The sequence below is a fragment of the Dermacentor andersoni genome, chromosome 10, assembly GCF_023375885.2.
Source record: "Dermacentor andersoni chromosome 10, qqDerAnde1_hic_scaffold, whole genome shotgun sequence".
In the NCBI taxonomy this organism is placed as follows: domain Eukaryota; kingdom Metazoa; phylum Arthropoda; class Arachnida; order Ixodida; family Ixodidae; genus Dermacentor; species Dermacentor andersoni.
In genome coordinates, this window is record NC_092823.1 from 119,856,428 (window position 1) to 119,870,470 (window position 14,043).

Below are 14,043 nucleotides of genomic sequence, written 5' to 3' on the forward strand. Positions count from 1 at the left end.
AAAAACAAAGCGTGATGAGAGGGCAAGAAACAGTCGCTGTGAAGCGCTTCGTTTTGTCCGTTTCTTGCACACGTGGCGTCATCGCGTTTCTTTCTTTCTTTCTTTCTTTCTTTCTAGCAGAAAAGCGTCAAAGCAATCGTGTGGACATTTGTCACTGTGAGGAGTTCTCGTTCGCGCCGTTGTCGCGGGTGCTTTCGGTGTCAAGAAAGTTTTCCTCAAGTAACGTCCCGCTGATTCGGGAAGCGGCCGGCCAATTCGGTGTGGCGAGCTGCCCGGACGCGAGTGTAGGCGTTGTCTACAGCGCATCGTTTGTCACCGGCATGCATCAGTTATCCGCTCGTGCCGTGACGTCACAGTCCGAGCCTGACGCTCTTCGGTATTTCCGGGCACTTCCTCTCGCGGAGCTTTCTCCTTCAGTATCGCGTGTTTCTTGTCAAATTGCGTGGAGAGGTTGGAAGCAGTATAAGCCTCCGACTACGGCGTTTCTCTCTTGTGCAAAAAGAAAAGTCACTTAGCTTTGAAAATAAATTCTAAAAATGATAAATTAAAAGTGTCTTCTGGCACGCGCAAACATTAACCCATGCACGGAAATGCAACTCCCCCCCCCCCCCCCTTCCGGAGATATTCCGGAGCCCTCCACTGTGCCTTCCGTCGTATAACCACCGCGCAGCTTCCAGATGTTTAAGGCCCAAAACTTAAGTCGTGGGGTGGTACCAGTTCGAATGGTAACATTGGGTTTGATTTCAAAGCCTCTAGTAAAATTTACTTGTTCCGGCGCTTGAATAAGAATGATTCGTGCGAAGATTTAGAACGCACGACAACTTGCGCATGGCAAGTAGTGGCCAGTATGAGTCATTTTATAGTTTGGAGGAACCGTTTTCATATTGGGGCAGAGTGCACAACGACCAGCTTATCAGACGACTTGTGTGGAAAACGGTTGCTCATCAATATGCAAATATGCGTCATCTTACAGCGACGTGACGCGTTTCATCCTGCACTGTTTCACCAAAGCGCACCCCAACACACTATGCATTTCTAACTCGCCCAAGAAGCAGCACTCGTATGAAAAACAAACACGCTTGACATATTGAATCAAAACGTCTTGTCTCTTCGAAACTTCAGCTATATGTGCCTACGAAAATTGTATGCCTGCCAGAAATACACAGAATCGAACGGAATATATCCAAACCAACAAGGCCGAGCTTCCATTCTTCATAGCCATGTTCATTCTTCGAGCCGTTCTTCGGGGTTTCTGGACATCTCTTTTTAGCCGTACAGTCCGCGTAAACACTTGCTCTCGACTCGCATTGTGGCGTCTTCATCTCGCGGAGCGATAAGGAAACTAATCGCCATAACAGTGGCCACGCCTCTTTGTCGATTGACTCCCGGCGTGCCCTGCGCGCAGCTTTGTTGTTGCTCGTGCACGTGCAACGATGGCGGTCGCGACGCGCACTTGCGCCGTCTCGCCTCGACGCGCCGTCACAAAAGCGGCCGGCAAACAAAATGGCCGCCCCTCCCCGATGATACGCGCCCGCGCGCCACAGGCGAGGCGGAACGGTGGTCGTCTCCTTTTCTTGGGGGGCAGCAGACGCCCCTCGAATGTCCACAAAAGCTAGCTATCACGCGATTGCGTGTTACGAGAGTCAGTATTCGCCGCAGTGGCAGAGTGGGCGGCAACGTCCTCTGTAGAGAAACGCAAGTGTTGTGTACACCGAGCTTTCCGCCTCGCAGCCTGCGATCGTTTCCTCATCTTTTGGGGCTTCTTCGGATGCCTTGAAGTGTACTACCTATATTGGGAACATCACAAGGAGCACGTTGTAACCTTAATCTAGATGAATTTAGACCTATAGAGTGTAGGCTGCTTTGGCGAAACTGGACAGACACGGCGCATGGATCAAGTAACCTTCAAATAATGCATGTAGAGATGTTTGTGCTTCTATGGAGGGCAGGTAGACTGCTTCTGCGTAAACATTTAGGACTATGTAGTCTTATTGGTCACAAAGTATATGCAAGATGTTTGTATAAACATTAGTAAGCCAGACATATCGTTCGGCATATTTGTAGCTAATCGACTGACTTCTTGCTGGTTGTTCGTAGTAGGCCTGCATACGCGTAGTTGCAAAAAAAAAAAAAAAAAGATCGAAGTTTTTAATCTCCGAGTTCTCTGTTGACGCTGTATAGGTGTAATCGCGAAACGGCGATAGACACTTCCAATATTGTTCAATATATTCTGTTAACGAAGAACAAGCACTAATTTAGCACCTGATAGTTGGTGTGTGCAGTTAGCCGCGTTCTCTCCGCTAAGCTGCTCTCCTACTTACCCCTTTCCCTCTAGTGTAAGACAGAAAAATAAATGCATCAATGCTCGTGTACCGAGTGTCGGGTCAGTAGTGTTTCCAACCTTCCCATATTTAGCGGGAACGTCCCGACTAGACCCAGTCGGGATGCATGTCGGTATTCTTCGCTTTTGTCGTCTGTTGGTTTGTCATAACCATGACGGCGGTTTTGTTTTTGTCGTAGGTTCTAGTTCTCTTGCTGGCTATAACCGTTCGCAGCACCTCTGTATGTATTGTACCCGTGTTTGTCAGATAACTACATTCGAACGCCTTTATAACGAAGTACTTAGGGCCTCCTAAATAATTCGCTATACTGGTCACTTCGTTGTAGAAGGTCGCACACCACGCAGCTCACAACAGAACCCGGACAGATTTATTACTTCGTAATACAGGTCATTTCGTTATAGAGGCTTTCGTTGTCGAGGTGCTCGACTGTATACTGCACCTTGTCGCAAATCGCGACATGGTAGGACAAAAAAAAGTTGCAGCATTGTTGCACGCAGAGGTTGGTCGTTCCTGATACTGAGAAAATAAGTCGAACAACAATCTTGAAGGCGTCAGCCACTGCCCAGTGGCGGAACACCTGCGCCAAACTGCGCCGAGAGCGATCCTTTGCTCTATCCTGTGCCAAAACGGCATTTTAGCTGAAAGTTGCCGGGAACGCCAAACCATGCGTGAAGCGAAACCCTCCTTCCTTCGATGCTTCGCAGCTAGCAAAACTGAAATCAAAACCAACAGCACGCTATCATCGCCATCATAGAAGGCAGCACAGGCTCGTTCAGTTTCTCACTGTACACGTATAGTGAGAAACTATATGCCCTTTGGAGTCGTCTGGTTCATGGTCGAACCCGCTTGGTACCGCAGAGTTTGCCGAAGGAGGATTTTGCATTTTTGGATTAAAGGCAAGCTTTTTCGATGTTTATGGGTCATAGCGCCTTTTGAAAACAGCCGTGGCGATCAAAATCGCACGTGGTGTATAATTGAGAATGGTATTAGCGAATGAATACCAATGGGCATGGTATGCCGCGAGAGTCGCCACTTCGAAGGGTGCCACCACCTTCGTTGACGCAAAACTTTTGGGTCGAGCTTCGGTCGCAGCGTTATTTCGGTCAAATAGCGTGTCCGACGCAAGCGCAAAACCCTATCTGCCTTTCGCGCATGCGCAGTGGCGCTGACGCTCTTTTTTTTTTTTTTTTTGCGGCCCCTATTCGAAAACTTCCTAATGTGCGTGGCATGACATGAGTATATTGCATTGTTATGTTCAGTCCCAGCGCGCGTACTCGATCGGTCTTGCGGTGAGGCTTTGCCCACAAGCTATGACTGTCGCACTGTGTTGCATCCTGGGTTACACGCGTTTGTTGGCGATGTGTCTGTGGTGCCCTCTCTGGCGAGGAGCGTCGCGTCCTTTCTGACCACGCTTGCAGGGTGAGCCTCGCGCAAACCCGTCTCCACAACATATCGACCATATCAGTTAACATTTCCAAGGTATAGGCTGAGCACACGTGCGTTGGACCCTGCGCCAAAAGTGCTTGCTGCTGCGCCAGATCGGCTTTTTGCCTGCGCCAGGTCCTGCGTCGAAAGGTGAAACGGCTGTTCCAGCACTGCCATTACCACGTTTCAACGGAAATACTCCATCATAAAGTGATAGCGTTCGCTACCAGCGTTTCCCGGTAAACATTAAGGTTACGTAAGCCGCAGTGGCCGGAAACGTGAGAAGCAGTCGCGGATCTTTGAATGCTATCGCGTTCCACTCTTAAAGGCAAAGCTTAACGCCCTCCAAATTTTTTACTAAATGTGTCGCTATTTAGCCTTTTACCTATCTGATCGCGATCTTAACTTTCGACAATTGAACAAGCTAAAAAAGAGTTTTAGCTTAGCCGTAAACGTATTCATGTTTGCGCAAAACCGGGTTACCGAAGAGGGGTATCGCAACAACGCTGGTGGCGACATATGGTGAAGCTGTGTCTAACGTGAGAGCACGCACTGTTAATACGGCTGTGATACACATATTCTACTCATCTGCTGGTGTAAAACATTGACAGCGAGGTAATCGTCAACGCGCAGTAACTTTATGATTTTCCTTCGACTGTAGCAGTGACGCGACAGATTTTAACACATTCTAGTTGGATAAAATCTTCACAAGGTGTCGCTACCAACCTTGCTACTGCCGTCCGCGGCTTCGGTATCACCCGGTAATCCGTAAACGGTAAGAAGGGCTCGGATAAACTGAAGCTCTCTAAAATTCATCCGTCCGTGCGAGTATCCAACGCTGTGAGAAACTTAGCACTGGCGAGACCTTGAGAACGGCGTCGTTTAATGTCGGGGCGTGTCGGCGAGTTTGCGGGCTGTCAAGCTACAAGTCGCGTCTCGCTTCGTCGTCTCGTCCGGAATGATATACCGTCTTGCAAGGTCCGCTACGCGAATGCCGCTATTTCTGGCTTCGCGGTTCCCTCATATATATAATCCGCACGTCTCGTACGTTGCCACACATGTACGTGCCTTTGGCGCTTTCCTTAAGGCAGTATTCGTTGGCCTGATTGAGCGCTCGCAATCAGCTGTATAGTTTGTTGGAAGTGTATGACGACCCAGGAACCTAGGGGGTAACGTTCACGTTTGCTTTCCTAATGCACTCTCTTTCAAAACGTCCTGACGTGTGCAAACGCGATCGCGTAAAACGAGCCCGTATTCTGCGACGGATCATTTTCGGCGATAGTATATCGCCTGAGCCGTTAGGCGTGCGCTGATTGGCTGGTTGAGCAAAATAGGATGAGTTGATTGGCACGGCTGAGCATTGCGTCACGCGAAGGCGATAGCATCGCCGAAGTGATCGTTGCAGAATACGTCCCTTGGGTCGTCCCACTTCTGCGCCTATCGCAACATGATGCGAGATACGCATTTCTACAAAGTTAAACGTTACGGCTTTGAATTTTCATATTGCTGTACTGTTTTTCTCAAATATTTCGAAATCAGTCCGCGTTCGCCACAGTCCCTGTCGTCAGTCCTTGTATTGGAGGTTTCTGTATGTGTTTCTTTGACCCAAGAACATGATCAGGGACATTGATCACTTTTCGAAGTCTGCTCTTATTACCGAACGGTACCTTTGCATTATTTTTACTTCATGGTGGTGGCATCCATGTATTTTTGTTGTGTACATATATAATGGTGCGTCGTGGCAGATTCTATGCGGTTTTACGTGGTTCACCTGTTTGTGTCGAATACAGTACACGTGTCTCTCGCTTTGTTTCTCGTGATGAAGATCACCCAAAGTGCAGCCAAAGTGTTGAGGTTGTTTGGTGCGTTCGTTACCTTTTTTTTTTCCTGCTTCACTGTTACCCGCAGTGCCGAACGTGTGGGCCTACGTGACTGTTGTTCTGGTCGTTTTATTTTTCCTCGGTGCAAAGTCACCCCTACGACAGCTGAAGTTTCAAGGGCTGTTGTTGTTTAATCACATATAGTATGGCATATAGTATATCCATATACCTAAATATATGCGGAGCTTCACGGCGACGCCGACGGCGAAAATCAGCTTCGAAAGTCCATATGATTGCTATCCCAATAAATATGGTATGCAGTATTTGTGGGTTGTATTGCCACGCTATTATATCACGAAAGTCGCTCGCACCAGGTCTGACATCCTTGCGAGAATCATTGTTACAAAAATTAGTGACAAAAATTAATCCGTCCCCGCCGTGAGCTTGCTGCAGTACGGGGATGCGAGGTCAACACAAGGCGGCAATGCCGACACGACCCCGTAGTTCTAACCGATGCTGCTCGCGGTCATCGAATTTTCTCTGTTCGCGTGTCTACACGCGCAACACCACACGTGTTAGTCAGCTTACGTTTACTGCAATTTATACTGCCAGTACAGCTTCGAGTCTTACGCTTCGTGTTAATATTCTAGCATGTTGCTATCGCATTCTTTGCTTCGCTCTGATGGCAAAACTGATTTTTTTTTTTTTTGTTCTTGAGTGGCAGGTTTTAACTTGTGCGTGACAGCCTTGAATAACTTGCGTACGTGCTCGCTTTCTTGGTTGTGCGTTTACGTGTGTATACCCACAAAACTACCCACGTTTATGTTTCAGAGTCGGTACACAACAATTAGCAGAAATAATGTAAGGGGACATCGACTCATTGTTACGTACTTGTGAACAATAACAGTGGGTAACGCCACATTTTTATAACCACATTGATGGAGGACGCTTATGGTAAAGGGAGACTAAAGACAAATATTAAGTCAACCTAAAGTCATAGGTTAATGCTCGTGAATCTCTAAGGCGTCACTATTATCGCGAACAGAGCCTTAATAATCGAGAAATTGAGGTAAATATAGGACATGATTGGAGATCCAGCGGGACATTCTAGTGTTTGCCCGATGACGAAAGCACTCCTCAGTTAAATTCTGTCGCTAGTACTCAACTACTCGCTCCAAAAACATCCTTGTATAGTGTACTATAAGACGAAATAAAATTCTACTTGTCGAGTTGTATTTCATTTTTAGAGAAAAAAAAAGTAATTGAAATTACCCTTTCGAACGACGCGGGGGTCGAAAGGTTTCGTTTTCGCTAGACTCTGCGCCGCCCACGCTTTCGCGCTTCAGTAGTTTCATTATCGTGTAGTGCTGCGCTGGTTTTGCTGGCTTGCGAAACTCGCACAAACTGCAAGTAGCAGAGAATTCAACTTCCATGTGATGTCGCGGGATGCCCGAACGGTCAGTGCCACTTGACGAAAAAGCAGCTGCAGCGGCGTATCCGCCGCTCTGTCTTGGCTCGGTATCGCCGTCTGTCGGGCGCCGTTTTACTCACCGACGGCAGCAAATGGGGGGTGATGGCGTATGCAACGTCACCACTCTCCGTGTTCGGTGGCGGGAGATTTGAATTTCGAAGAAGGTATTCGGACCCTTCAGATGCAACTTTCCCGTAAACGAGGTCTTTTCTTGGCACGAAACGAGCGTGGCGAGATTTCTGGAATGGTATTAAACAGTCCACGTTGACTTAGTATTTGCCTTTAGTGTCCCTTCAGCAGCATCTAGGAACAGCACTTCAACCGGTTTTGCCATTTTGAGCACAGTTTCTTTCTGATACTTATGGCGTTCAGTTCAGTTCAGTTGACACCCTTGAAAAATGCGCTGCTACTTTAGATTTCGATTATACCTAGAGTGGGGATCTAAAATAAGGTAATCTTAGTCTATTTCTTGTTCAGGCAATGCTTATGCACGTTCGCGGAAGTCTGAGTTGCCTTGTTTAGAAAACTGTATGAGTGCGTAGAAATGAGGAATGTAGTATAGTACGCAGTATGTAACGTCACAAGACATGTTTGCAGCCACAAGTACAAAAATGAGACAAATCCATACGCGAACCGTCGTCTTCATAGATTTGGCTGTCGTGAAGCCTATCGCCAGACACAATGGCACGTCGACGCCCGACGTCGCCCGACGTACATGCCGAAATACGTCACGCGTAGTTGCCACTACGAGCAGTATGTCGTTAACAAGGTCGCTTGTGACTAACACGGTTAACAAGCGCTCTTGCTTGTGTCTCCATTACTTCGTGCCTGTAGCCATAGCCAGCAGCAAGAAGTCACGTGGCTTGGAGGCTCTGCTTCGACTCTGTCTTCGCGGAAGGAACACAGTTGTGGGCCGTTACGTATCCACGCGCTCGTGTCTACTCGCGAGGATGGTTCCGTGTTTGCCTTTCGTTAGGGGGCCCCTTGCAGGCGGGCAACTCTGGGCTCTCTATACGGGTGGTGAGCCGCCGCCTTACATGTTGACGGATGTCTGTCGTCGCGGTGTCGGATCGTCGGGTATACCCACGGTCTGGACGCGTGACTGCTCGGCCAGGTGTGTCAATGTAGGTTGCTCCGCTTTAGTTGTCAGCGGCTCGAGAGAGAGAGTATACCGGCGCTGTGGCGTCCGCGGCTTGTCGAATGGGCACGCCGCGTGAAACGCTCCGCTGTGGATACGTATATATCGTGAATCGGGAGAGGCAGGGAAGGTCACCTGGTCACCTGTGGTTCTTTAACGTGCGCCTAAATGTAAATACACCACTGTAGCGTTTTTGCACTTAGCACACATCGAAATGCGGCGGCTGCGGCGGAGATCGAACCCGTCAACTTGAGCTTCAGCAGCGCAACGTCATAGCCACTGGGCTGCCGCACCGCGGGTCCTTTAGTTGTGTTTAGTGCTGAGGGGAAACGTCTCCCTGGGTTGTACGTCGTATCAACTATATCTGTTAGTTATAATTACCGTTGAGTGAAGTTTTACGGGGCCCTCCTCCAGACATCACATCAAAGGAGCGAGCAATCAGCGTTTTCCTATACAATCTATAGCACAGCGGCGGTTTGCCCTGAGGTGTCCCGCATACTTCCGTTTCACAGATACATCGTCATCGCCCGAAAGGACGGGATCCGGCGGCCCATATACATATCTTGGTTTCCTTGGGATTGCTTTTCAATGTCGAGGGAAAAGGCCTTTTTGGTAACGCACGGGCGGCGGGCTCGTCACTGTCGTGGATTGGCGTGGCTTAAGGCAGCAGGCGCACTCAGTCCGTGACAACTTGGACCTCAGAGCGATTGAAGCTTTCATCAAGTGCGCAAGCGCAAAAAATGTGTCTGAAAGCGTAATGTTCTCATACTTTCTTCCTGCGCTATGTACGGCACATGCAAACGAACGGGGCCCAAACTTATACAACTGCTTTATCTTCGTCAGGTTACGTATTTATGAAAGGTAAGAATTGGTGCCAAGAAAACATGCACTCGCCAAAAATAAAAGAAAAATAAAGACCAGACGTTTCGGGGCCTCGTACGGCTCCCTTGATCACAATGAAGATATAAGCATCAGCCGCGCACCCATGCTTATATCTTCATTAGGATCAAGGGACCCATGCGGGGCCCGAAGCGTCTGTTCTTTATATTTCTTTTATTATTGGCGAGTGCACGTTATTTTGGCACCAATATGTTTCCTCGCCAGACGAGTTTTCGTCAAACACTTCACTACAAAGGGTAAGAATAAGATGGACACAGGAGTATAAATGTAGTATACTTTTCACATGTCTTTAGGATTTCAACTTTCCTTACCATGGGGAGATTGGCCACCTTTTGATGGCGTTAGTAACGACTTTTTTATTGTATTATGGTTACAATGTCGTGCTATAAACCAGTGGAAAGCTAAATTGTACTTTCTAAATATTATAATTTTAAAAACAAATGTTAGGGCATATATAATGTTTGCGAGGAACACTATTTATGATAACTGGACAGAACATTTGCATTGTCGCGTTGTTAACACACGAAGAAGATAGAAAGGAAGAAAATTTGAAACCTACGAGACGTTTCAACAGTAATCAGTTGCCTATAATAAAGGTTTCAACGGTCGCAAGGAACACGAGTTACAAAAAAAGAACGTTTTCTGCCAGGTGGCCCTGCCCGCGTCTCCTCCGTCGTCGGAACTAAAAGCTGATGAACTCCATTTATTCTCGGTCACTGCTGCTAGATGCATCCAAACAGTCGCGTGAGCACGCAACGTAACCGCGAGAACGACAGTGTTCGCCCAAAGTTCCGGCGGCGCGAAGCCCGAGAACGACCCACAGGGGGCGCTGTGGGTGGTTCTCCCACCCACAGCGCCCCCTGTTCCTATCCTACCTAACCTAGGTAGGATATCAGGCAGCATATAGTAGCAAGAGCTTGGTGGCGCAACCCACCGCCCCGTTCCAAAGGGGACGCTCATAACATCCATCCATCCATCCGGTGCGAGGTGATCAAGCGATAAAATTCCGCTTAGGCTGTCGCCGTTATACGTCCCTCTCAGTTGATAGCACGAGAAGTGCGTGCATTTCTTTTTTTAGTTCTTTAGACATCACGTTTAGACACCACGGTACGTGCGTAGTTTGTGCCTTGTGACCACACTCACTCCGCCCTAACCTGGCCCCATTAAAGCCCGTAAAGTAGTATTGAACACTCGGACAACTAACGCGTCTCGTTTGTGTTCGTGTTACGATCCCGCCGAGAAAGGAGGCAAACATAATTTACGCCTTGTTCCTTCCCTTTGCCAACGCGCAGGTTCCTCTGAAGAAGACCACCTTCATGCTGGAGCGACCCGAGACGGAGTCCGCCCAGGGCAGCCTGGAGGGTCTGGAGGCCTTTCCCTCCTTCTCTGACGTGGTGCTCGCCTCTCAGGGAGTCTCCAAGGACTCGCCAGGGTCAGTGGCGGCCTCTTCCTTTGGGCTATTTTACCCTCCCGGCTTTGCGTGGACTGCGCGAGTAATCTGGGCCGATCCCCCGGAGACGGTTTAATCGAGGAATGCAAAGTCAAGCTGAGCCGGTAGAATGTAGAAAAATATGCCTTTAGTTCGCTTGTATTTCTTTCCGAAAAATACGTACCTGCCAATTTTTACGATTTTATCGTAAAATGCCCGATTTTTTGGGGGGATATCGTTCGCGATTGTTGTTCAGTGACCGATGATTTCACGATTTTCCATGTACGTCCAGATCATATAGAACAGAATCCTTTTCGAGAAATCTCTAAATCCAGGCGCGCAGGCGGATGTTACGAGCCGGGTTCTTCGGATCTGCTCGATTATTTGGACATACACCCGCAGTACCGCCGCTCGCTTCACTCAACCACTGTACGACGGTAAACCGAACTTTCGGCCATCGTCACATTAATATTTCACGAATAACTGACGCGGATATTTCGGTTTATGACGCCGAACATTTTAGAAGTGCTCGCTCACGGCGTCCCCACGGAACAGTCTGTGGGTTATTTTAATAGGTCGCCATCAGGAGTTATAAAACAGTTATTTAGTACATGTAATGAAAATTTGGTATTGTAAGGCTTCGACTATACAGTATTTGACTTTAAGGTTGGCAGGCCTGCATTCCTACTTACGCCGCCCACGAGTGGCTGACCCCCACGCTGCCTAATACCACAAACTGTTTTTTGAACCTGGTATGAGCGAGTGTATTGATATAAGTTCGCCGCACTATACTGGCGTGCATACTTGGCCACTTCTGTAACGAAATTTTCTGTTCATAGTGGTAAATTCATATGCTAGAATTCGACGAGATTTCTCCACACTCTGGTTGTATAAATCTGGCCCGCATTGGCTGGACACGGCGTGTGAAATTCCCGGAGAATGAAACTTTTACGGTAGCTGCAGAGGTCAGCCTGTAGCTACTACTCTAGCTGGTATGCTATACTCCAGGTGTATAACATACTATATGACAGGGTGAAATAAAAGCACACACAAAACACGCCTTAAATGTTCGATATCCCGTGAACTCGAGCTATTAATTTAGAGTCAACTCAAGATAGTTCAGTGTCTCTCAGAGGCTTGCGTCTTGCGGGAATGCTTGCTATCGAAACGCCGTAGTTAGAACGCTTGATAATTATGGCGTAATGGCTGGCGCGTTCGTGTGTGCGGCGCTGTCGGCTTTGTTACGCTTTCTTAGAGGAAACTGCGCACCTCTGCAACAGGTGCAGAAAGCAAAAATGCACAGTGCTAGTGTGTCTTTGTCTTTTCTCTTTTTGACTGCATTCTTTGTACGTTTGCGCAGCCCCGCCCCCCTCTCTTCTGCAATTAACTTGCACAAGTGCCGCTTTCGTTGGGCTTTGTCGCGGCGACATTCGCCGTACATCGCGCATCGCAGCCGAGTTTACCCTGCATGCCACCAGAGGGCGCAACCAACGTCGGTGCAACGCGGCGCTTATGACGTATATAAGGCTTCCTTTATGCGTATGGCTTCAGCGGCCCAGCGCGTATGCACACAGTGCCTAGCTGCAATGTGGCTCGCGGCTTCAGCTGGCGGTGCGGTCGCGCAAGCCGTTCGAGCCAATGCACCAGCTCTCTCTCTCTCTCTCTCTCTGTGTGTGTGTGTGTGTGTGTGTGTGTGTGTGTGTGTAATATGCTCGGTTGGCGATTATAGGCTTAGAGGGAACGGCCTTGGAGAGAACTGCGCGGGCTGGGATTTGGCCACGCGTTGTATACCGATACCGCTGGGAGCTTTCTCAGCACTTTATTATTGTACTTTCCCTTATGTGGGAGAGAGAGAGAGAGGTGCCGGGCGGCCGTGGGAGGCAATGAAATTGAAGGCTACACCGCTGCGGCATTTTTGGGAGGCCAAGGAAACTATCTCCGGTCGATGGGCACAGTTTCGCTTCGTTTGGGGCCTTTATTTTCGTTTTCTCTCCCGGGAAAGTTACCGGAGGTGGAGAAACTTTCATCTGGCCGACCTGCACCCTTCCAAGCCAAGCTGACTTTCTTTCTTTCTCTTTCCTTCCTTTTCCTGCTTGCTCTTTTAGTCCTGCATTCACCGTTTGCTTTGTGCGGTGCCCCGCTTCGCGACTTTCTGTGTACAGAGCGTCATGGAGTCCGCAGGAACAATCACGCCATCCTGTCATTTGCCCGAATTCGCGCGCCGCAGGCGAGGCTACGAAATCCTCCGGGGCGTCATCAGTCGGGGGGAATCGTGCGGGCTGCTCCCGAAAAAAAGAGCGTTCGTTAGCACTATAGGTGCGGGGCCGCCGTGGAACTCGAAAAAGGTGCACGGCAAGTTATTCTCGGACTGTTGTTAGTGCAGGGCAGAACGGGGTCCGTTGTGTAGTTAGCGTTAGTCTTTGTGACGGTTCTAGAAGAATACTTGCTGCTTGGCTTCGTGGGCAAGCGGTCACGTCTCAGTGAAGTTGCCGCGCTTTCGTGGCAGCTTTGCCGACCTTAAACAGCCCGCCAGGCAAAGGGTTCGTTATAAAGTGCAAGTGTAGTTTACCGCGTGTGTACATTCATAGTGTAACCTTGGTTTGGGAGCTAACAGTGGCAAACACGTGACGAAGGAGACATGGGACGCGCTGCTGGCTATTAGTTCGTCCTACTAGCTAACCTAGTCGTGTTTTGGTAATCTTGCTGCCCTTATTTACGTTATTTTTTTTCTCCTTTGCGGATTCTCGTCGCCGTGTCCGGGACACCAAACGAGCCCCTTCTGTTTCTCAAATGTAAGGTTTTCATGCCTTAAAGCCACGATAACGTTGAAAGTGTGCCTATCTGGAGCTGGCATCAAGAAAGCTAAAAAGCCTTAGGATGCGTTCTAATTGTTGTTTCGCGTCTTAAATAAATAAAGAAAAAGCAAGCAAGAAAGAAAGGAAGAACAGCATGCCGCCTTAAAACATTGGCATCTACACCACCTCCCTGCCTGTGTACCGGGGCATTAGCTGAGCTAGAGAGCTGGTCGCCGAGTTATCTCCCCTTCCGCTTAGCCTCCTCCGGGCGACTCTTAGAATATGAATGAGCGACGCCGAGGAAAACTCGTGAAGTGGAGAGATCCGGGATTTGAAGAAAGAATACACGCACACAAACAAAAAAAATGGTCGGCTGCCCACTCGTCGTCGGTGTGTGGCAGTGTTTCGCTCTTTGTGGGGTCCCGCCCCCATTGGAACGTGACACGCATTGCAGCAATGCTTGGCGACTGTACCCGGATAAAGGGAATGGATGGACACGTGCTCTGCGAGGAGTGAAAGCGTGGGCACTGGCTCGCGTAGTTGCTACGTTGGCTGCTGCTGTTTCTCAGTTTTTCATCGAGATCGTTCTTATGATATTAATGTCTGTTTGGTTGGCCATCTTATTACTGTTGTAGATTTATACGTTCTTGCAGTGTATGTCGCCTGCTGATGCTCATGTCACATTTAGTATTTCTAGTTGTGTAACACGCGAGTGTTGCCAGG

At 48.7% G+C, this 14,043-nt stretch overlaps 1 protein-coding gene across 8 annotated transcripts in view; it reads left to right on the plus strand.

Annotated features, from left to right (window-relative positions):
* LOC126544884 (uncharacterized) overlaps positions 1-14,043 on the plus strand; it is a 274,212-nt gene that overhangs the window by 211,229 nt on the left and 48,940 nt on the right. For all 8 annotated transcript variants that reach the window (XM_055077879.2, XM_050192408.3, XM_055077880.2 and 5 more), the window contains exon 27: positions 10,389-10,528. In XM_055077879.2, the coding sequence (XP_054933854.1) occupies positions 10,389-10,528 (140 nt within the window). The remainder of the gene's footprint in view (positions 1-10,388; positions 10,529-14,043) is intronic.